Source organism: Molothrus aeneus, chromosome 10 (genome assembly GCF_037042795.1).
Source record: "Molothrus aeneus isolate 106 chromosome 10, BPBGC_Maene_1.0, whole genome shotgun sequence".
Taxonomy (NCBI): Eukaryota; Metazoa; Chordata; class Aves; order Passeriformes; family Icteridae; genus Molothrus; species Molothrus aeneus.
Genome location: NC_089655.1, coordinates 13,611,715 through 13,632,516, shown reverse-complemented (window position 1 = coordinate 13,632,516; position 20,802 = coordinate 13,611,715). Strand labels below are relative to the sequence as shown.

Sequence of the window (20,802 nt, the reverse complement as noted above, 5' to 3'; positions counted from 1 at the left end):
ATCTAAAAAAAGTCTCCAAGGGCTTTTCAAACTGTTATCAAAAGATTAACATATCAAAGAAAATTTGGCACTGCTTGGAATGCTTTTTTTTTTCCTCTTCCCTCCAGAGTGGCCGAACAATTGCAAGACTGTGGCCGGGCTGGCGCGGAGGCTGCGCTTCCAGGCATCGGCCGCCCGGTCCAGCTCCTTCTATTCAAACAACAAATGCCTCCCCAGGAGCCTGCAGACACTCGCAGGGCTATGCACAAGCCCTGATACTATCTGCCCAGCTAAAAGCATCTATGCTTCTGACCAAACCCTTCCTTGTATTTACAGCGCTTGCGAGCGAAGACAACAACATTCACGTTGAGGAGCTAAAGGCAGAGGGTCAGAAATGCACACATTTCTCACTCTCAGCATTTTGCACTTTATCACACAGCATAATGAAGCAATCACACACACCAGATCAGACAACCTTTAGAGACCGAGTGCTGTACAGCTAAGAAAGTGGACTTTGTCACTACCTGAACATCACAGACACAAGGAAGTTTTCTGTACAAGGCAAGGCTCAACCAGCTCTGCTTTGGTAAGAATACAAAAGGCAAACCAAGAGATGTAGCAAGGCAGACAAAAAAAGCAAGAGACACATGAGAGGTCAATCTTCAAATTCACCTCTGTGCAAAGATTAATACAAGTAAATCTTCCTCAGCACCCTATGTAACTACTCTCAATAAATAAATCAAACAAAGTAAACTAATACAGGAAGAAAATTAACAACAAAAAAACCTGACTGACCTGTCTAGAAAACAATCAAACACAATCCCTATTCCTGACATCTGAGCGACTGTCCTAGTAAGTGACTCACCATGCTCTCCTGGGTCCAAATAGGCTACTAAAGGACTAATACTCCTCTTTCAGAACTTATTTACAACAAGTACATCTTCCACTAAGAGCCAACTTACACCTCTGTTATTAAAAAATTAAGTTTCTAAATAGCTCAATGTCATGAAAAGCCTTTCATATTTCTGAATAAAAAACACCTTGAAAGTCATCACCTTGAACTGTATCCCAACTACTTGCCAAAACACAAGGGAAAAAAAGGGGGTTTTTTGCAACTCGAAAGCCAAATAGTATTTAGTCACTCAGAAATTCAAAAATTCTGCACTTTGGAGCCATACTTTTAAAAATTTACTCCAAGAAGAAAACAACCCTACAAGGGAATAGACCTTACAAAGGCAATGTTTACCACTAGGGCTTATTCTTGTTACAGTACCATGAGATTCACACACACAGGGAAAATTTACCAAAAAGTCCATTTTTTCCAAACATTATAGTGAAAGTTTTTGGGATTCATGCAATAGGCCCAAAATAGAGGTAAAAGAATTGCTACACATACACAAAACACCAGCTAATGCTCAATCTCTGCCATACCAGCAGTAATTAAATTAAAACTGAAGAAATGCTCAGACTGGAAGAGCTGTAATGGGCCAGGAAGAAGAATGAATGTATCTTCTAAGAAAATATTCCATCTGAAAATACATCTGACTTCTTAGGAAAGATGAAAACTCAGCCTGGGAGACAGTTGACCATTAGGAGAAAGTGATGGCCATTCATTTTCCTTGACGTGACGAAATAAATATTTTCCTTGACACAAGGCTGAGAAAAAAGATTATAAAATGCTTACAAGGACGTTCTTCTCAAAGCATATTTCATAATATGCTGCACATGCTAAAAATCAATCACCAAAAAACCAAATTTGGACACAATATTTCCAGCTTGCAAGGGATGGAATTAAGATTTCTGCCCACAGTGTCTTGGACATAAGTCCTGTATTTACTTTCCAGTCCTTCTCTTTTACATAAGATATCCTACTTTAGCATCTATAAAAATAATGTATTATTTCCTAAAATTTCTCCACTGGCAGCTTTTGAAACAAGACAGGCAGAATCTGCAGCCACTGAGAATGAAAGAAGGACCACTTTAATACATTTGCAATTAAAAACCTTGAAATCTATTCAAACAGGACTTTCTATACGAAAGTCCTGCTAAAATGCACCTCATGACATCTTGTCACCAGTCTGTAATCAAGATTCACTATTAGTCTCTGTGCATCCTTTAAGGAAAGAGTTTCTGAGCTGTTCTTTTTGGATTCTCAGTCTCCAAGGAGCTTCTGTACACAGGTGTGCCTGCACTCTACATTTTTGCTTCTCTGATTCTGCCTCAGTGTTGCAGGTAGCCAGGACCAGAGCCATGGTGTGTGCCAGATGGATTTTGCTACACCCTGGACTTGGAAGGATCCATGTCTGAGCAGCAGCACAATGCCAGAGACATCTCACACCACCTGCCAAGCCTGATCCCACATGAGAAAGCGTCTCTGCCTGTCCCCAAAACACAAAACCCATGCCACTCAAAGGCCTGGGGCTATCACATTTTTGTGACTTTAAAAGGTTATGACTTTTGCTTCAATATGCATTGCCATGAGCTTACACACATAATGCACTTGTAAAGCTTTCAGTATTTGAATATATCTGTATTTTTACAAGCATGTGGTTTACAAACACAAGAGATGCTCAGCTTGAGAGGCAGCCTCACAGAAGAAATGCACCCTACAGAAATGGGAGCTGATGCATTTACAGCTCTCCAGTACCTTGCAGCTGAACCCTTAAATACTAACTTATCCACATAATGCACAACAGATGCTCGGGTAAGACACACAAACTAAAATAACTGAAGATCAAAAATCCTTCAACTGCATTTTGAAAGGAGTTAAGGTTATAATTTGTACTACAAACAAAGCTTAACACTTTAGTCAACTAACCAAGCTCTAACAATAAGAATGACATAATAGTTTAATGAATACATGGAAATTTTACAAGTACACGAGCTAAATTTTAACAAAGCCCTCCACTCAATACCTATTTTATCACTTCCCATCTTAGGCTTTCTGTTATAATACAAGCTTTTGTTTCTGTGTTTAGGCCTAAGGAAGACCATTGTATCCAACAATCACCAAACCAAAATTGTATTTACATTTGTAGAGTGTATTCTTTGTAAAGTATACTTTTTGCAGGCTGTAAGAGCAATTGCAATGTTTATAGTAGAGTACAGGCTACATTAAGGAAAGATAATTCTACATCTAACAATAAACTCAGTATGTCAATTCATCATGATAACGAAGTACTATAGCCAATACTACACTCAAAACTTACTTTCTAACTGGTCTTCAGATCATTATTTTCAGATCACTTAGAAATTTGTTATTAATATAGCAGCAATGAAGAAGTTGAAGATATGTTGGAAGAGAATTTAGGAAAGCTGTTGGTCATCTCAAGGACAATTAGTCAAGCATTTTACCACCTAACCTTCCCATCATCTCATTTATCTTACTTCAAGCAGCAGCTATTCACATTAATGAAAATTTTCAACTGGAAACCAAGCACCAAAACTCACAATCACCCAAAGCTTGTTTCCCACTCTCAGGCTCGCAGAAACAGAGTCTTTACCCATTTCTTTTCAGATTTCTGGATCTCTTACCTAACTGACATGAGAAAAAGAAGACCTGTCCCACAGTCAGGGAATCCAACAAAGCATGCATTTATTTTGGATGCTTATTAGTTCTTTTGTCTCTTGGAAGAGTATACCAGACATTTGGGTTAGAATTCACAGACTATGTTTTGTTTGTTCTTGGAAGAGAAAGTTAAACTGTTCCAAATATGTTGGGTAAGGCATGGCGCCATTACACCCAGCATGAGCTCTGAACAGCTGAGTACTGAGGCTGCTTCCAAAGAAATGTTTTTTTCCTCACGTGAGGTGTGAACTTTACTCAGCCCTTCTATGTGATTAAATAACCAAGACTATTCTGGTTAGATAATGGGGATGGCAAAGATGCCCCATCCCAGCACCAAGAGACCCACAGCCATTCTAGTGGAGAACTGGGAGTCTGAAGACCCAGACCCAGCAACAATGGGTCCTTTCAAGGAAGCATTTCCCCTTAGGGGCTGTGCCAAGAGCCCAACCTTTCCTGTGTGGCTGCCGCCTTATTGTGCAATGTAGAGTATCTGCTTCCTGGGATATATTTGCTTTTGTAGTATGGATGCTCAATAAAAGGAGGCAATGACTTTTTTTCCTCTTCCTCTTAAATTCTTGGAAAATATTTTTGAGGTTAACATAAGAACATTTGAATCAAATTTCCCTTCGTCTGCAAGGAGATCATCAAGCACAACTAGACTAATCACAAGAGATGAACTTTCCTCTGAAGTTTAGACATTTAACTTTTGCTTCCTCAGAAGCACATATAGTGGCATACAGCTATGACTACAGCAGTCACACTCATGGTAAGCAAGCAATTGGCTTTCACATCTTCCTCTCCCATCCTAATTATGACTTCACTGCTTTCAGCAAAGCATTCTCAGACAAAGCAACAGTTTTTCTTCAGTTTCCTGAACTCAAAATGCAAAACTTAGATATTCTAAAGTTCAACCATGTAACTACTAAAAGTACAGAACACAAGAATATATTCCTGAATAAGATTGTACTAATTACACACCAAATTGTACTAATTTCTAAAAATGTATTCTGTAAGAAAATGTATACATTAAACCAGTGGGTTCTACTGTTAACTGAAAGCTCAATTTTTTAAACTAGTCATAATAAATTGACACAAAGTTTGAATGTACCACAGTGTATGTGATACATTCACTTAACTTAGATCAGAAACACTTCAAGGAAAAAGCTCTTGTCTGCAAACTTGTCAATCAATAGAAATACTGTGCATCACAGATACTGTTAAAACTCTAAATATCATATACCAACACTAAATATTAATGTTAAAAGACTGTATAGATTCAATTTAAGATATTGCATATGACAAATTATTTGTTTTGATCTCAAATTACAGTAACTGAAATAATTAACACAAAAATCTGAAAATGAGTTCCATCCCAAGACTGAACTGCTGTACAGGACATTTTTTTATGTACAGGAATTTATAGAACCTGACCGCTTAACTCCTGAAATTGATTAATTTACACTCAGAACTACAGCAAGATGAGGCAAGATGAAAAAATCAAGGGGGAAAAGTTGCACACTCTATTTCCATGAAAAGAAGTTTGACAAAGACAAGAAGAGAACAGACATACAGGACTGTAACATTTAACTCCCTGCCTATAACGTAAACCCTGGCCCACATCCACCTAGCTACTATGTCCCAGTCATTCAGAACAGCCCTACAAACCCAGAAGAGCTTCAGAGATTTAGTAAACAGTTGTATTTCAGAGAAGGACTTCTACAATCCATGAAATTAAATTAACTCCCCACATCCTACTACAATACATTTCATCACTGCCTTAAATAGCTCTGTTTAAATGACACTATTCAGGGCTTCTGTGCCCCTTGGGAATGACTTCCACAGCATCAGCAGTGGGAGACATCTCCTGTATAATGGAAACAGACTGCAAAAATCTGACAAGGGATATCCCTTCAACTGCTGCAATCTTCTCAGTCCTAATGACCATCAGCAAAGGTCTTGAATCTTACTTCTACCACAAGTAATAGCTTTTGCTTATCAGTCCATTTATAGTTAACTTTTATCCTGCACACTTACCTTAAAGGAGAAATTCTGCTTTAACGTATCTTGTCTAGAGCAACATTTTTATCTCTGTTTGAAATACCTTTTTTAGAACTCTTCTTTCTTTCCTAGCTATAAAAATTTTTATAACAGTATTAAGAGGTGTAACTGTATCCATCTTCTCCTCCCTGAGGAGGAAAGTTTCCTTAAAAGCAAGACTGAAATGCTTCGAGTAAGTGAAGTGTATCAAGGAGTGCTTTTTCCTCAAGCACTGACCTCACTAACTGAAATATCACCACTGTCTAGGCAAATATTCAGAAGTAGCCTCTTCCCAGACAGCTCTAGTCCAGATGCTCGACCCAGCTTCCCCCCTTCAGCCTTGCTTTTTCATAAATGTTAGGTGAAAACAGAGGTCAGCTTCCTAAAGTACCACTGAGGACTGCCACAATTTCACTTATACTAAATGCCCCAGTAGCTTTAACTCCATACTCTTCAGTGTATCAGTGGCATGGAAGAACAGAAAGGCTAATAGAGCAACAAAACAATGGTCCAGAAAGGTCAGATCAAATGTGCATTTCCCCTGCAGTCAAGGAGACAGCACAGAGAGAGTCACATAATGATACTCCCCAGTGCACCATCTCCAGTCCCAGGGACTTGCAGTTCAAGAGTTTCATGAGCCAAATACCCTATCACCTTATTTGTTACTAACTGGATTTTTCCTGGGGTTTTAAAAATTATTTTGTGGCACATTTTAAGCTTGCCATCATCCTGCAAAGAATTCCTGAATTCACAGAGGATTCATTTTTCCCTTATTGTAACCCTCAATCTATTAGCTTTATGAACATGCACTCTGGATTCTCCTTGCCTACAGCATTCAGAAAAGCAAACTGCCAAACAACTACTTCATCTGAATATAAGCAAAATAATCAAAAATGTTTGAAAAAGACTGAAGCTCTGAACATACCTCCTTTCTATGGGATATTAAGAAAGGAATCAACCACCAGTTACTATGTTTTTACTATCTTTCAGGCTGATGTTATAGGTACCAAGTTGTTTTTCATAGCTGTACATAGTACCACACTTTCGAAATTGAAAAACGCTAACCTAGCTAAAATCAAAATTAGTAACCAAAGAATGAGGATCTTCTCTGATAGAGGGACACACAGATATAAAACACACTCTTCAGGAATCCAGCAAAGGTAAGATGTGAGGATAGAGCAAAACACCACACAGATGATTCACCATAATATACTGCCCATCAAAGTTAGCAAACTGTCTGCATTACAGCACAATGTCTGCACTACCAAAAACTAGCCTCCAAAATAAGCGAGCTTTACAAAAGGTGAACTACTTCCATTAAGCTAGGCCAACAAAAAGTATTTTCTGAGAGTGCACACCAAAATATTCTCAACCCAATACATTCTTCTGTTGACAGTACCTCATCAACCAGCAATACTGACTTGACTACAAGGCTGCATGAGTTCTGCCACCACACCCACCAATGGTACATACAAGTGTTATCAGATTTCAGCCACACAGATAATTCTGGCATTTAAGATACTGTTTCTTCACAGACATTTATGCCAGCAGAGGATGACAGCAAGCAGGAAACTGAGACTATACATTTGTTCCAAATGCAAGGTGCACACTGCACTAATTCAAAATATTCTGCTCTGAAACCAGAGCCAAGGACTTCTATGACCTGTTCCAGCAATGGACTTATGTGGAACAGCATCTCCATCAGAGACAGCTACTACTAAACACACCAGATAGTCACTACTGAAATGACCACAGCATAAGAACTGGGGTTACAAATGCTACCAGCACAGCAGTACCAGCTTAAGGCATAGAAGTCCTCCACAATACGTGCTCAGAATGCAATCATGCCAACAGTCTCCCTTCTTAAAAAACCTGTCTCTGGGGAAGGGATTTTGCTGGGTAATGGAAAGGGTGGCAGAAGGAAGGGTGCTATAAGAACAAATCCATCTGCACACTACTGAGTAAGGACTCTGTCAGGCTGACAAGACCCTAAGTTATTTTCCATTGTGCTCTCACCCTACAAAAGGCATGCAATTTGTGTGGTGAAATTTGTGTGTTCTTATTTTTGCCTGTTCATTACTGAAATTATTACTGCTGGAGAAGACAAGTTCATAAACAAATGCAAATCATATTGCTATCAAAAATTAAAATTTGTAGATGAATTAAGGAAAATTAAGAAGTTAGGAGCACAAGTAGACTTTCGACCAACTTAGACTGCACAACAATGGTTTTCCAAGTGCTCCAGTTCACTCAGACACATTACATCCGCCTCTGCCCCAGACACATGCCCTTCACCACAGGTTGATCTCACCCAAGCAGTTGAAGGCCATCACAACAGTACAACTGTAACACAGCAGAAGCTGTGTTTCATCCATACACTGCTGGTATTTAAAGTCTGGCTGTCTGAATTGGACTCAACACCATTACCCCCAACACAAGTCTTCAGTATTGCCAATATTAAGGCTCAGTAGGCTGCCTCTAGCAATAAAGCATGGCTATGACGCAGGAAAATAATGTCAGGACCCTCTCTCAAAGCACTACTTAAGGTTTTCAGGTCCTCACTAAATGGATGAATTGAAGATAGGGTTAATCTAAAGAATGCAGTCTGCAAGACTGCACATTTAACAGCCCTTTTATGTTTCCATTTCAATTACCAGTTGGTCTGAAAAGAACTTTTTCCTGGCTTGTCAGATCTGGAGTACTGCTCTAGTGACAGAGGCACCACTTTCAGACAGCTGCACCCTCAGCCAAAGGCCACTCAAGCCAGTGGAACAACCCTTTGAATTCACTGGATGTTGGATCCAGCTTTCACAACTTGGTGACAACAGCAGATAATGTTAAGAACCTTCCATGCCTGTATGATAAAAATAGATCCCTGTTTGAGAAACAGAGGTAAGAAAAACTACCCCCACTCCAGAGAAAAAAATCTCTAGCCAACAGTAATAGGACTTTTCAGGAAATTAACCTGTACCCAAAAGTTAAACAGTTCAGTAAATATTACAGGGTAAAGGTAAAGTCAGGCAGGTAATGCAACTCAACTGTACAATCTCCCCACCAGAGGCCAACCATTATCCCTGTCATTGACCTTTCAGCTACTGCTATCTGCTGCTGCACTAAATGCAGCCTCCAGAAAATAAGCTCTTGCTATTGTTGATGTGAAACACCATAGCAGATCTTAAGGGCAGAGGTCATGAGGGTAACTGTACTTTTCTTCAATGATTTGGAGACATGATATGGCAGCAAAATGCATAGGATTAATTGAAGTGTTTTCACACATTCCAGTTACATTACAAATCGATTGCTGAAATAGAAGGATGAGCTGGATCCTTTGTTTTGCCATGCAGTCTACTGCAGACAATCAAAAGCAATGATAACAGTACATAAAACAATGATATATAAAATAGCATGGCTATACTCACAGTTGGACCTTCCACTTTGCCATGAGTCCATCCTCACATAGTGAGGATCCCTGCAGTGGCAAATATACCACAGTATGGGAACTGCAAACAGATCCTCAAAGCCAAAGGTGGACCTTTTAACTATGGATGACAAACATCATAAAATTATCACCTGAAGACAAAGCAGTAATCTGAAAGCTACCAAGACTACTAAAATGAATGTAAATTCATCAGTGCTCTGCTAGGTTTAACTCACACAGACATTGCTAACATGCAGTACCTCCACCATGGAGGTTTAGAACACCCTGACAGCACAAGAAACCTCACTCCATTCACAGGAGTGAGCACCCAAGGGAAGAAAGTAATCCCAAACACTGTATATTTCCAAACCAATACAAGCACCACAGCTCTAACCATCTGAACTTGTACAAGATCTACACCCACATGATATGACCAAGAGATTGACAAAAAGAATCCTGTCTATTTCTCCCTCACTGGCTCAAACACAACATCAACTAAAACTAGAATCTTACAAAGTGGGACATTTTGTAAAGGGACATTAATTGTGAGTTTAGTCTATTCTCCAACCTAAACCATATACCACTCCTTCTAAACACACAAACTTGTTCTTCATGGCCACAAGTAAAGACTTCTTAAAGTTCTACGTTAACTGTGAGAAATGTTGAAAACTTAATTGGTGTTTTCTGTGACAAAAGTTAATCCCACTTCAATGTGCCCATCATGGCCACTGAAAATAGCATTCCCTTCTTACAAATCTTTTAAATACTTGAAATCTCTTACATTCCCCCTAAACTCCTCATCTCTTGCCAAAATAACTTGGATTTTCTTCCACATTTATGAAGTTGTTTCCTCGAACTCTGATTACTCTCATTTCTCTACTCTGAACTCCTTCCAAGTGGTCCAAATTCTTCTTGAATCTTGGCACCCAAAACTGATGCTGTCTGCACAGACTGTACATCAACAGCAAATAAAGCCAATGGATTCAAACTTTACGTCTCTCAGACAATACTTCTGTTTGAACATCCCAGTAAGATATTTGCCTTTTCTGCAAAACAGCATGACACTGACTCATGTTCAACTTGTGATCCAGTACACCCCCGGGTCCTTTTTCTAGTAGCTAACCAGTTAATCTTCACCCTGCATTTCAACAGCTGGCAATTCCTGCCTAAGTGCAGTACCTGCATTTGAACAACTGAATGTTGTGTGATTTTTTCAGGTTATTTTGAACTCTCATCATGTCCTACAACACAGTCCCTGTGAATTTAATAAGCACATTTAATCAGCCAGCTGACTAATATTTTCATTAAAGGCCAGGACCCAGGACAGAATCCTTCAACATAACTTCTCATTTTAACACCAAATTGCTAATTACAGTTCTTCAGATAGGATCATCTACCCCCAGATCATGCCTCCATTTACTTATGAGGCCATTAAAATGAGGAACAACCTTTTTAAATCAATCAATTCAGGAGACTAAACCTCCACTGCTTCTGCTATAGCCACCGAGCCTTCTGCTCTGCAGTAAAAAGTATCAAGACTTCAGACACAATTACTTTTCCCACAAATCAGTTCATGCTGCTGTATCTTCCAAGCACTTGAAAACAGAATGTTTGCTCATTAATCTCAACTGATGGAAATAACTGGGACAAACTGAACTGTCAGGCTGTAACTCATCTTCCTCAGCTCTTCTCCTTTGTAACTGTCTGAAGACTCATCCTGTGCCAACCTTCTAGTACTTCTGAGTAGTTCCAGATAATATTTTTGAGCAGTTTTAAGAATTGTACAGTGAAACTTATCAGGGCCAGTTGACACAGAAACATCTAGTGGAAGTATGCTGTAGTGTAAAATATTACCTTGTCACAAATATTCACAAGATTTGGCATCTGCATGACACTATGTGAAAGACAAGCAAAATAGGCACTAAACCCTTCAGATGTTCTGCACCTCCTGCAGACTGTGCTCTCCCCACCAAATCAAGTGAGCATTTCCCAATCTTACTAAGATACTTTTACAGGTAGCTTGAGACTTTTACGTCTCTTGCTACTTGCCATTCCATTTGCACTGTCAGCCTTTGTGATATCTGCCCCTACCTGTCTTTTTCACATGTTCTTCACAATGTGAGTCAATTTCACATTCTATATATATTTTCTTCTTGCATCCCAAGCCAGTTAAGCTGCTCTTACTCCTGTTTCTCAAAACCCTTCTCATTACACTGTTCTCTTATCCTTTAAAAGAATCAGCTGTGATTTCACAGCCATTGCCATTTATCACCTTTCATTTTGACATCTTCTAGCTAGAATAAAACCTGAAGGAGCTGCCATTTTTGTTACTGCATGTAGCCTCTAAACTGAAAATATCACTGCCATCTAACTTTGCTAAAGGTCAAAAAAAGAGAGTTGTGTATTTTGATTTTGAAGGATGATCTTTTAGTCTTAAATGCCACATAAAAAATCTCAAGCCAACTAAAAAGTAATGGACTTGCCACCAGTTCTACTACCACATCCAAAGAGCTGTTTTAAGATGAACAATGCAATAACACAATTCTAATAAAGTAGAACCATTTAAAAAAGGGCTAAATTCTTTCAAATGAAAAACACACAATGAAAAAATGAAAATCCCAACCCCTGCACAGCACTCCATGAAGATGGTGCAGAAATGATACATTTTAGAAAAGGAGCTGCAAGACACAGAACTTCAGCTTTCTGTGCAGATCACATCCATAGCTCCTGAACAGAAATTGTGAACACCCATCCTTTTTATTTAAGCCTGCTTTTCAGCTACCAAAAATTAAAGTTTACAGTCTTATTTCAATCAGGAATAAAGGTGTCAGACTTGGAGCTATAATACAGCTACAGTTTACTACAAAATGAACTTTTGTTCTCTGCTCTGCAGATTATTTAACAAAGGAAGCAGCTTTTTTATGAATGAAAACTATTTTTAGCTCATTGTGTAACAGTGAAAGGGAAACATTTTAGCATTACTGTTATTTAAAACACTTTTTTCAATGTTTTCTTGTAAAATTAGGATTTTTGAACTAGGATTTGTCTTGTATGAACTTTCTCATGCTAATCGAAACTATATCCAAGCACTAGTCAGAACATTGGGAGGTTTTTCACCACTGAAAGCCCACAAAAACTACTCATCTGCACAACAACACCACTCCAGACCCAAAGCAGGTTTGACCATAGTACATGCCATGCTGTGGAGACCAGTAATCCCTGCCCAAAAAAACCTGCACTTAAAGACAAGCTCTGTTCTCCAAGGCAATTCTTGCAGACATTCAAGAGATGAGCCTGAACAGGAATGCCAGAACACTCATGTTCACATTACATTGATAAGGTTTGGGCACTGAGTAAATTAAATCTAAGGAAACCCCTTTTTTCTAATTTCCAGAACTCAAGAGTTTTAGAAGATTTAACTAAAGGATTTTGTTTCACAAGGCAATAAAGGAATGACACATCTTCTCTCCATGCCAGCTACCATCAGGTTCTGGTCCTGGGGTGACTTTATGATGCTGGCATCCATCCTCTGTCTACCACACAGAGGGTAAATAAGGAAGGTGTTACAACCATGCTCCCTGCTCTGCAGTTGAAGATGCCTGAGCACAGCACTCAATAGAAACATTTATCACAACAGAAGTAATAATTTCTACACCAGACCTGGGACAAGCTAAGTCCAAGTAATCCCCTGCTGCAGATTTCTGTTGTTTACAGAAATAAAGCAAATGTTATCTGAATGTTTCCAGGAAAACAAGGGTGCAATGGTCAAAAAGCTTGATGAAAACCTGACCTTTCCATGTCAGCTCCCAGCTCTAGTACAGATTTCCTCTATGACCTGGACACTCCACTTGGACCTGGCTTTAACAATATAAAGGTATTTTACTTCCACAGAATAAATGGAATTTGTCTTCATCCCACAGAAAATCAGTGTCCTGTTGGCTGTTTTATACTCCACACAGAAAACAATAGGACAGTCCTCAAGGCAAATGAGAAAATATAATCTTAGGGTTCCATGTCAATACAGAAATATTTCCTTCTTTTTAAATAATTGATTAGGAACACAGCAAAACAGCTTGTCTGATGTGTCATGCCTGTCACATGGCAGAGGAGCAGAAGAGGACTGAATCACAAAGTTTCTCAATCACTCAGACCTCATGATGCAACTTCCCTTCCTGCTAGGCAGCCCCCAGGCTCCCTTGGAGGCACTGCAGCTTCCTGACCAGGCAGCTGGGACCTCTCCAGTTAGGGATGAATTAGTGCCTACCAATGCCATGAGGTCCTCCACAGACTAGCAACAAATGAAAAACAAATACAGGAACAGATGCCTGATCCTAGAAGACAACTAACAAAAAATTAAGTGGGGAGAGCAAAACAAGCTCAAAGTCTAGACAGCACTACAGGAAGACAGAAACAGAGCTTGGAACAGCCCCACTGCTCCCGGGAGCTATTTGGGAAAGCAGCAGCTGCTGCCCAGCAGCTCTGCTGGAGTCTGCAGAACTGCTCAGACCCCCTTCACTGCTTGCACCTCCTTGTGTCACAGACAGTCAGCCTTGGCCAAAACCAGTTAACAAAAAGATCTCTCTTGCTCATTTTCTGAAGCACTTTAAAAACTGATAACCTTGGAGCATATCAGTTTTTCACAGCTGACCTAGGTGTTCACCCTGGAACACTCCATGTAGCCAGAAGCCAGTGTTCTTTCCCACAGGTGACTACACCAACAAGAGATGGCATTTTTGTTTCACTACATCATGTTAATGATATGCTTCTTAAAAGTCAGGAGGGTTAGATCAGTACCAATCAATTTCCAACTCAATTGTACAGTTCAAAGTTTACACAGCATATTTTCTTTAAACTTTGTGAAACTGTACTTTTAATTAATCAGAAAATGCAGCTAACAAAAGCAGCAGTATGCAGCCATCAGTGTCATGCCAAATACCAGGACAAACATTTCTTCAGTATAGGTGTAATAAAGATACATTGCTGTCACTCATGACACTGATACAGGGACATTAAGTTTATGAGGACCACACTTACAGAGTAAGGACCACAACAGAGTAAATTTAAATAATGCCAAAAAACTGTTTCTCACAAGATCAAGAAAATCAATATTCTACAGGATGTAATGGTGTTGTACAAAATGTTAAGAAAGGGTAAAAGTAGGAATTCTTTCAAACGTGATGGAACTGATGGCTGAAAAATATTGCTAACCTGTCTGAAGAGCCAGTGTGCGGACAAATCTCATACATACAACAGCTGAGTCACCTACAACAACAAAAAAAAAAAAAGAGTAATGAATAGGCTAAATGAAACATAATCTTGATTGCCCCTGCTAACACCATACAATTGCAGTGAGTGCAAACTGCAAAGAAAACACATTAACGAATTCTATCTCAGCAACCTCAGAGGAGGAAGCAGCCAGCCAGCGTGGCCAGAAAACCATCAGCACTCATGTTAGAACAGTTGAGAGTTAACATCTCCCACTGCTGGAGGCTATGCTATCTCAGCTTCCTGAAGGGCTCCAAAAGTCTCTTCCAACTACAGCACCTGAAGGGATACACTGATCCCAGCAGGCGAGCCAGAGCCTGATGGCAGCAGCAAGCTTTCAGAGCCAGTACTGTCTATACTCAAGTTTATCTTCACCTTCAGTATCAATGCTGTGAAGGTTCTCAGTGTTTAATTCACCTAGCAGCTGTTTATCCCTGCACAGGCATAAACAGGCCTCCCCTTAGGGATGACGCAGTGGCTGTCAGAGGTGCTCGCAGTGCGAGATCCCCGGCTCCATGGCTCAGCTGAGGGAAACATGCTCTGGAACCTTTGTCAGCAGCAGCAGCAGCAGCAGCATGCACTGACTCATGTGCTGAAAAAAGGATGAGACGCACTGAGTCCTCATCTCGGGCTGCGAAAGTTTCTCATTGGCACACGACCAGCAGCACTCGCCACCGACCCCGCCACTGCAGAACACGCTGACGTGTGCCCCGGCGGCGGAACGCGCGCTCTGCGGGAACCAGGGCCGCCGGCAGAACCGCGGGCCGGGCTGAGAGGGCAGAGGGAGCGGCACGGGAGGGCTGCCCGAGGGGCCCCGACAGCCCGGGCTGGCCCCTGGACAAGGCGGGGGGCGGCCCGGCCTCCGGGCCGGCGCCGCACGTGTCCGGACACCGGCGACCGCCACACGCCGGGCACCGCGCTCCCGGCCACGCGCGCCCCGGCCCCGGGCCCCGCTCCACGGCACCGGCCCCGCCACAACCCCCGCGCCCGGCCGCCCCGCGGGGGCTGCCGCGGGCGGAACAGCGGCCGGCGCGGCTGAAGGGCGCTGCGGGCGGCCGTGCCGCGCCCGGCGCGGCGGAGATTGCGGGCGCCACTGGAGGCCCGCGGACCCTCCCTCACCTGCCGGGCCGGGCCGGGCCGTGCCGTGCCGTGCCGTGCCGTGCCGTGCCGTGCCGTGCCCGCGGTCCCACGGCCCCACTCACCGGCGGCCTCAGCGCAGCCCCATCGCCGGCGGGGCGGGCGCGGGACCGGCGCGGGACCGGCGCTCCCCCCCCCACCCCGCCCGCCGCGCGCGGCTGCCTCGCGAGGCGCGAGCGGATCGGCCGCCAACCGGCTGCACGCGCCGGCCGCGCTGAGCGGGGCGGGACGGGGCGGGCGCGGAAGTGACGGCGGCGCGGCACGCGCCAGCGCCGCTCGGCGCCGGAAGAGAGGGTGCCGCGCGGGGCCGGGGGGCGGGGCCGGAGGGGGCGGGGCTTCGGTGAGAGGGGCGGGGCAAGGGGGCGGGGCAAGGGAGCACGTGGGCAGGCGGGTGGGGGGACATGGACGTGGGAGGACATGGATATGGGGGGACATGGATATAGGGGGACATGGCTGTGCAGGGCTCTGTGGGGCAGGACAAGGGGTCCCCTTGGGACAGGGGTGGCAGTGAGGGCTGGTGCTGCCCCTGAAACCTAGACAGCAAACGTCTCCATGGACCTCCTCTCAGGTCCAGCTCTGCCAGTTACCCTCCAGTATCCTCATCCATTGTCACAGTACAGGGAACAACGCCAGGCCAAGAGCTTTATGGCTGCTGTTGGGGGATTTGGCTCCATCCAGCACTGGTGAACACTGACAGGCACCAGTTGAGCAGCTCTGCACATCCCACTCAGTGTGACCACGGGGTATGTTAGGCAGAGGTGACAGAGGGTGGGGATCACCTCAGGGAAATCCCTGTAAGGTATGAGTGACCACTGAGGGGCTCCATCACAGACCCCAGCTCAGGTGCTGGACACAAGCCCAGCCCCACAGTGGGGTCACTCACTCAGCTCTTCCCCTCAGCCTGACAGAAGGGATCAGGGATCTTTCCCATTGTCCTATCTACACCTGCTTTTAATAACCCATCCCTGCTTCTGTCAACTGCTCAATTTTGAAGAGCACTGCAAACCATTTAGAGGATTTGTAAGCCACAACAGGATCTATGTTTATTTTCACATACTATTTTTTCCAGTAGTTCTTCTCCATTGCAGATGAAGGGAGCCATTGACTGTTAATCTCATTGCATGCAACCCCAGCAGTGACTGAACAGGGGTTACATCCATCTGGCAGAACATCACATCACCCCAGCACCACTCTGGCCTTCCTGGCAGCTCCAGTGACCCCACAGCTCTGGGGTGAGCATGGGAATCCAGCAGGAAATTCTGACAGTGATAGAAAGAAAAGACACACTTTTTTGTTGGCCCGGGTGAGTTGATTCACTCATGTGACCACTGTTTAAGGGAATAAGAGGAAAACAAAATGAGAAAACTGCCCCTTCTGGCAGCCACCCACACAAAACGCTGAGCTGCTCTGACTGATGGACGCCTTCCTCTACTTGAAAAAACCCCAAAAGCATCTATTTTCTGTTAATGTGCTAACTCTGCTGTCACAGTTTGATTCTCTGTTGACTGCACACCTCACCACTCCTGCCAAGGCTGGTGTCAGCCTGGCCAAGCTTCTGTCCCTGCTCACCCGGGACACACCAGTTACTGGGTTTTGTGTAATGACTCAGCAGTTACTTCCCCTGGTTCTCTGGAAATTCAGTGATACAGTATTTACTGAGAAATCAGTACTAAGAGTTTCTGATCTTCTCAGGCAATTCTTAAAATACTTTTGCATGAAAGTTTTTAACATGGGTATAAACCAGTGGTTTTCATTCACTCTGGTTACATGTGAAAGACCATGAGAAATACCTCCAATATGGTCACACTAATCTGTCAATTTTTTAAACAAAGAACTGAAAAATTACTGAGTAATTTGGGGATTTTTTCATTGAATTGCAATTTTTGTCGTCCAACATCCAACCTAAATCACTGCTAGAATTTTATTTGTGCCTCAAGGAAATGCACTGGTGATCAATGGTATTGGCCAACTGGCTTTCCCTAGCTAGTTACCCTTTTTGCAAACTGCTAAACTACCCATTGCTATCAGCTTGCAAAATTCCCATCTATATATGTCTTTATTGTTGCCTAGTCTTCCCTTTTGAGCAAGATGTTTTGTTTTAAAACCAGAAAAGCCTCCTTTGATGCCACTGAAATGGTGCACATTTGAGTCACCTAACAACACATTGATGAAGGACTCCCCCAGGTCCATCTGGATCACACTGAGGTATTTCCTCAGGCTCACTTTTTCTCATAACCTCTTTTAGCCTTGCAAACTTGCTAGCAGAGTCATAGGATTGTGGAGAGACTAAAGTGGGTACCCTTCTGCCTGGGTGTTGGAAAAACAGAGGTAAAACACATTAGTACAAATAGCTTTCTAGGTCATGCAGACCTAGAAACTGCTATGATGAGGAGAAGCCAAGGAGATTTTTTTTTTTTTTTTGGATGAAGTACTGACTGGTAAAAAGAGCCTATCATATGACTCAGAGGAAAAATATTATGAAATTATTAGTGCTATTAAACAGAAGCTCTTACTCTATCATTCCCTATTAGTAAAAGGAGTTAAAAGGTTTGCTTTGAGATATACATTTCTATGTTCTTCATGAAAATTCATTTAGTAATTTTCAATTAAAGATTAATTCCTCATCACATTTTTCAATGCATTGTATATTCTAATGTATTATCTTTATCCCCATTAGAAGGTTTCCCTTAACACCTAATTGCTTTTCTTTTTCAGTCACTGGCAAATTTGAACTCGTTTATTGCTTCACAAACCTCAAACCATGCAAGCTTTTATTAACTCAGAGATTAATTTTGTGGTTGGCACACTCCCTGCTTTCCAGCTCTCTTGGCATTGCTCTGGTTTGTACTGCTGGAAGTGCCTGGCAACCTCAGCTCTCCTGCAGCATTCCTGGCTGCAGCTTCCCTAGGGAAGAGAGGGCTCACAGGGCATCACAAGTTATTTCCAGGCAGAAATCACAGCATTCAGTGCTTTTAAAACATCAGGTGTTTAACCTGGTAGAAAAAATAAAGTAAATTACAAGAGAAATTACAAGAAAAACAACAATTTTTCTCCATTCTGTTCACCTTTGAGGGATTGGTTAGCAGGAGGAAATGAGCCAGAGAATACAATCCAACATTGTCAGTGCTTCTGGAAATGTTATGGGCATTCACAGACAGTGTAATTCCTCCAGACTTTGCTCAGGAGGAGATAAGCAGCCTGGGGCTTGAGGACAGGAGTGGTAAGCCCTGCAGCCTTTCTTAATGGGCTGCCCATCACGATTCTGATTGCATTGTTACACATATTCCACCTGAAAACTGGGTACAAGTCCCACTTAATAATAAAACTTACAAGTCCTTTACAGCTTTCTGCGACCAGAACAATTCTTACACATGACATTTCTCAACTGCTCCCTCCCATCACCTTTCCCCCAGTGTCGAGGGCGTTTGCTGTTTTCCTTGTCTGGCTTTGCCCCGCCGAGCCCTGCACTCTCTCCCAGGTGAGGCACAAATGAGCTGAACAATGCCAATTAAGTGCACAGCATTTAGTGAGTCTCAGTCTGACTAATCACATTCTATGTGCTTTCCCAGTCTGACTGTACCCACTGTTATCTCTCATCTGTAACTGTAAATCCTCCAGGGCAGAGATCAGCACAATTACCTGCTGTATATTACCTAGCTGAAAGGGGCCAAGGATTTTATGTGCTTTGGCAACAAACAGAATAAATATCATTATGCCTTAAGAACATTTGTGAAGTTTTTCTCCTTTGCACATGGTTTCTAAATCAGGCAGGACAAAAACCTATCTGGGGATCACATTTGTGTATGAAATCTATCTTGTGCCAAAACTAAGATATCCAAGTAGCAGAGAAAATAAATCAGAACCTACTGTTTATTTATTCAGTCTCTTTAATGTGTATATATTAGCGTGTTCCACCCTGCCTTTTCTGGTAGGGCTGTATAAATATGTGCCTTAGCTCAGAGGAGGTTATGGGACCCACCTCTGCAGTGCAGCAGCAGCCAGCTGGCCACATCTGGTCCCAGATGCTGCAAGCACACCTCTGCTAGCCCTGTACCAACAAGCCTTCCCTGAGTACAGCTGTGGGGCCTCCTGTGGGACACCTCTGGCCCTGTTTGTTTGATTTTCCTGGCAAGGGTGTTACACAGGGGATAAAATCCCCATAGCTCACTCTCTCTAATCCCCATACATCCTTAGGCAAACAAAAAGAGGCTCATAAGAAAAGGGGCTGAGAAAGGACATGGCTCTGTGCCTTGGCTGTGTGTGTACACATGACACTCCTCCTACTACCTTTATGTGTCTTTTCTGACCTCAGTGGCTTGCAGGCTCTGCCATCTTAGATTTTCAAGTTCAGTAGGTTGGCAACAGCAGTGGCATCCCTCTGGGCTCTCGGACACAGGCATGGGATCTGCATGGGAACATGACTCTTGAACTGAGTGCCAGAGCTCATGAACACAGACAGGTACATGGTAACTCATTAAATGGAGGTTAGCAATTATAGTTTCACTCTTCAAAATGATTCACATGCAGTTGAAAGCCACAAGTCCTTAAAAGTTTCCTTTGAAAGCTCTTAAACTACTCTGGCAAGCCTGAGTTGTTGAACAATTTATCACTTCTCTGCCAGATGAGCTTGTGAAACCGCTTTAAGAGGAAATTGTACAAAGTGCCCAAGACTGTCACAGATTAAGTTTCTTTTCTCTTGTGCCACCCAATCCATTTTCCCCCATTTCCCAGACATCCAGTTCTTCATGGTTTAAAATAGCCTGGCTGGTTATTTCCACTACAATAGCAGCCTATCTAATAAGTTGCATGTCTTCAACAGCAGTCAGAGGCAAAGGAGAATTCATTGCTCCATTTACTTGAACAAGACCTTAAAAAGTCACTTTTTATAGTAAATTAAAAAAATAATACTGTGCTTTCCTATTCTTCTTGCTAGCCCATGACTGCCATGGGAAGCAGTAAAGGAGGTCACTCCTGTCTCCAGATTACTTCTCAGATCCTTTGAAGACTGTTCCCTCCACAGAATTTACCTTCCACTCTCCTCTCCTGGTTCCCTGCTACCACACAGCCTTAATGGAATCACCGTGGAGCTACTTGGCTTATCCTTTTTGTTGGTACTTGTCCCTTTCCCTCTCCCTTCTATTTTTAAAATAAGGCAGAAGTCTTTCAGTCAGTGGGACTGCCAGCCTTTGCCTAGATCACATCATACCCAAGGAAGTGGGATCTGAGTGCTGTTATCTGCTTTCACACCTCCACCACAGCATTTCAGAGAGCTGCCGTGCAGCACATGCACAGAAGCTCCCTGAGGGATTGTCTCCACCAAGGACACCACTTTCCTGATGGCTTGCACAGGGTTTGTCCCATCCAGCCTGCAGACTGGGCTGAAATCCTGGGGCACCAC

General features: G+C 42.7%; 1 protein-coding gene across 1 annotated transcript in view; it reads right to left on the bottom strand.

The window, feature by feature from the left end:
- Positions 1-14,257, bottom strand: part of ATP13A3 (ATPase 13A3) — a 54,786-nt gene extending 40,529 nt beyond the window's left edge. The window contains exon 1 of the mRNA XM_066556495.1: positions 14,211-14,257. Coding sequence (XP_066412592.1) covers positions 14,211-14,248 — 38 coding nt within the window. The 5' untranslated portion in view covers positions 14,249-14,257. The remainder of the gene's footprint in view (positions 1-14,210) is intronic.
- Positions 14,258-20,802: the final 6,545 nt, after the last annotated feature.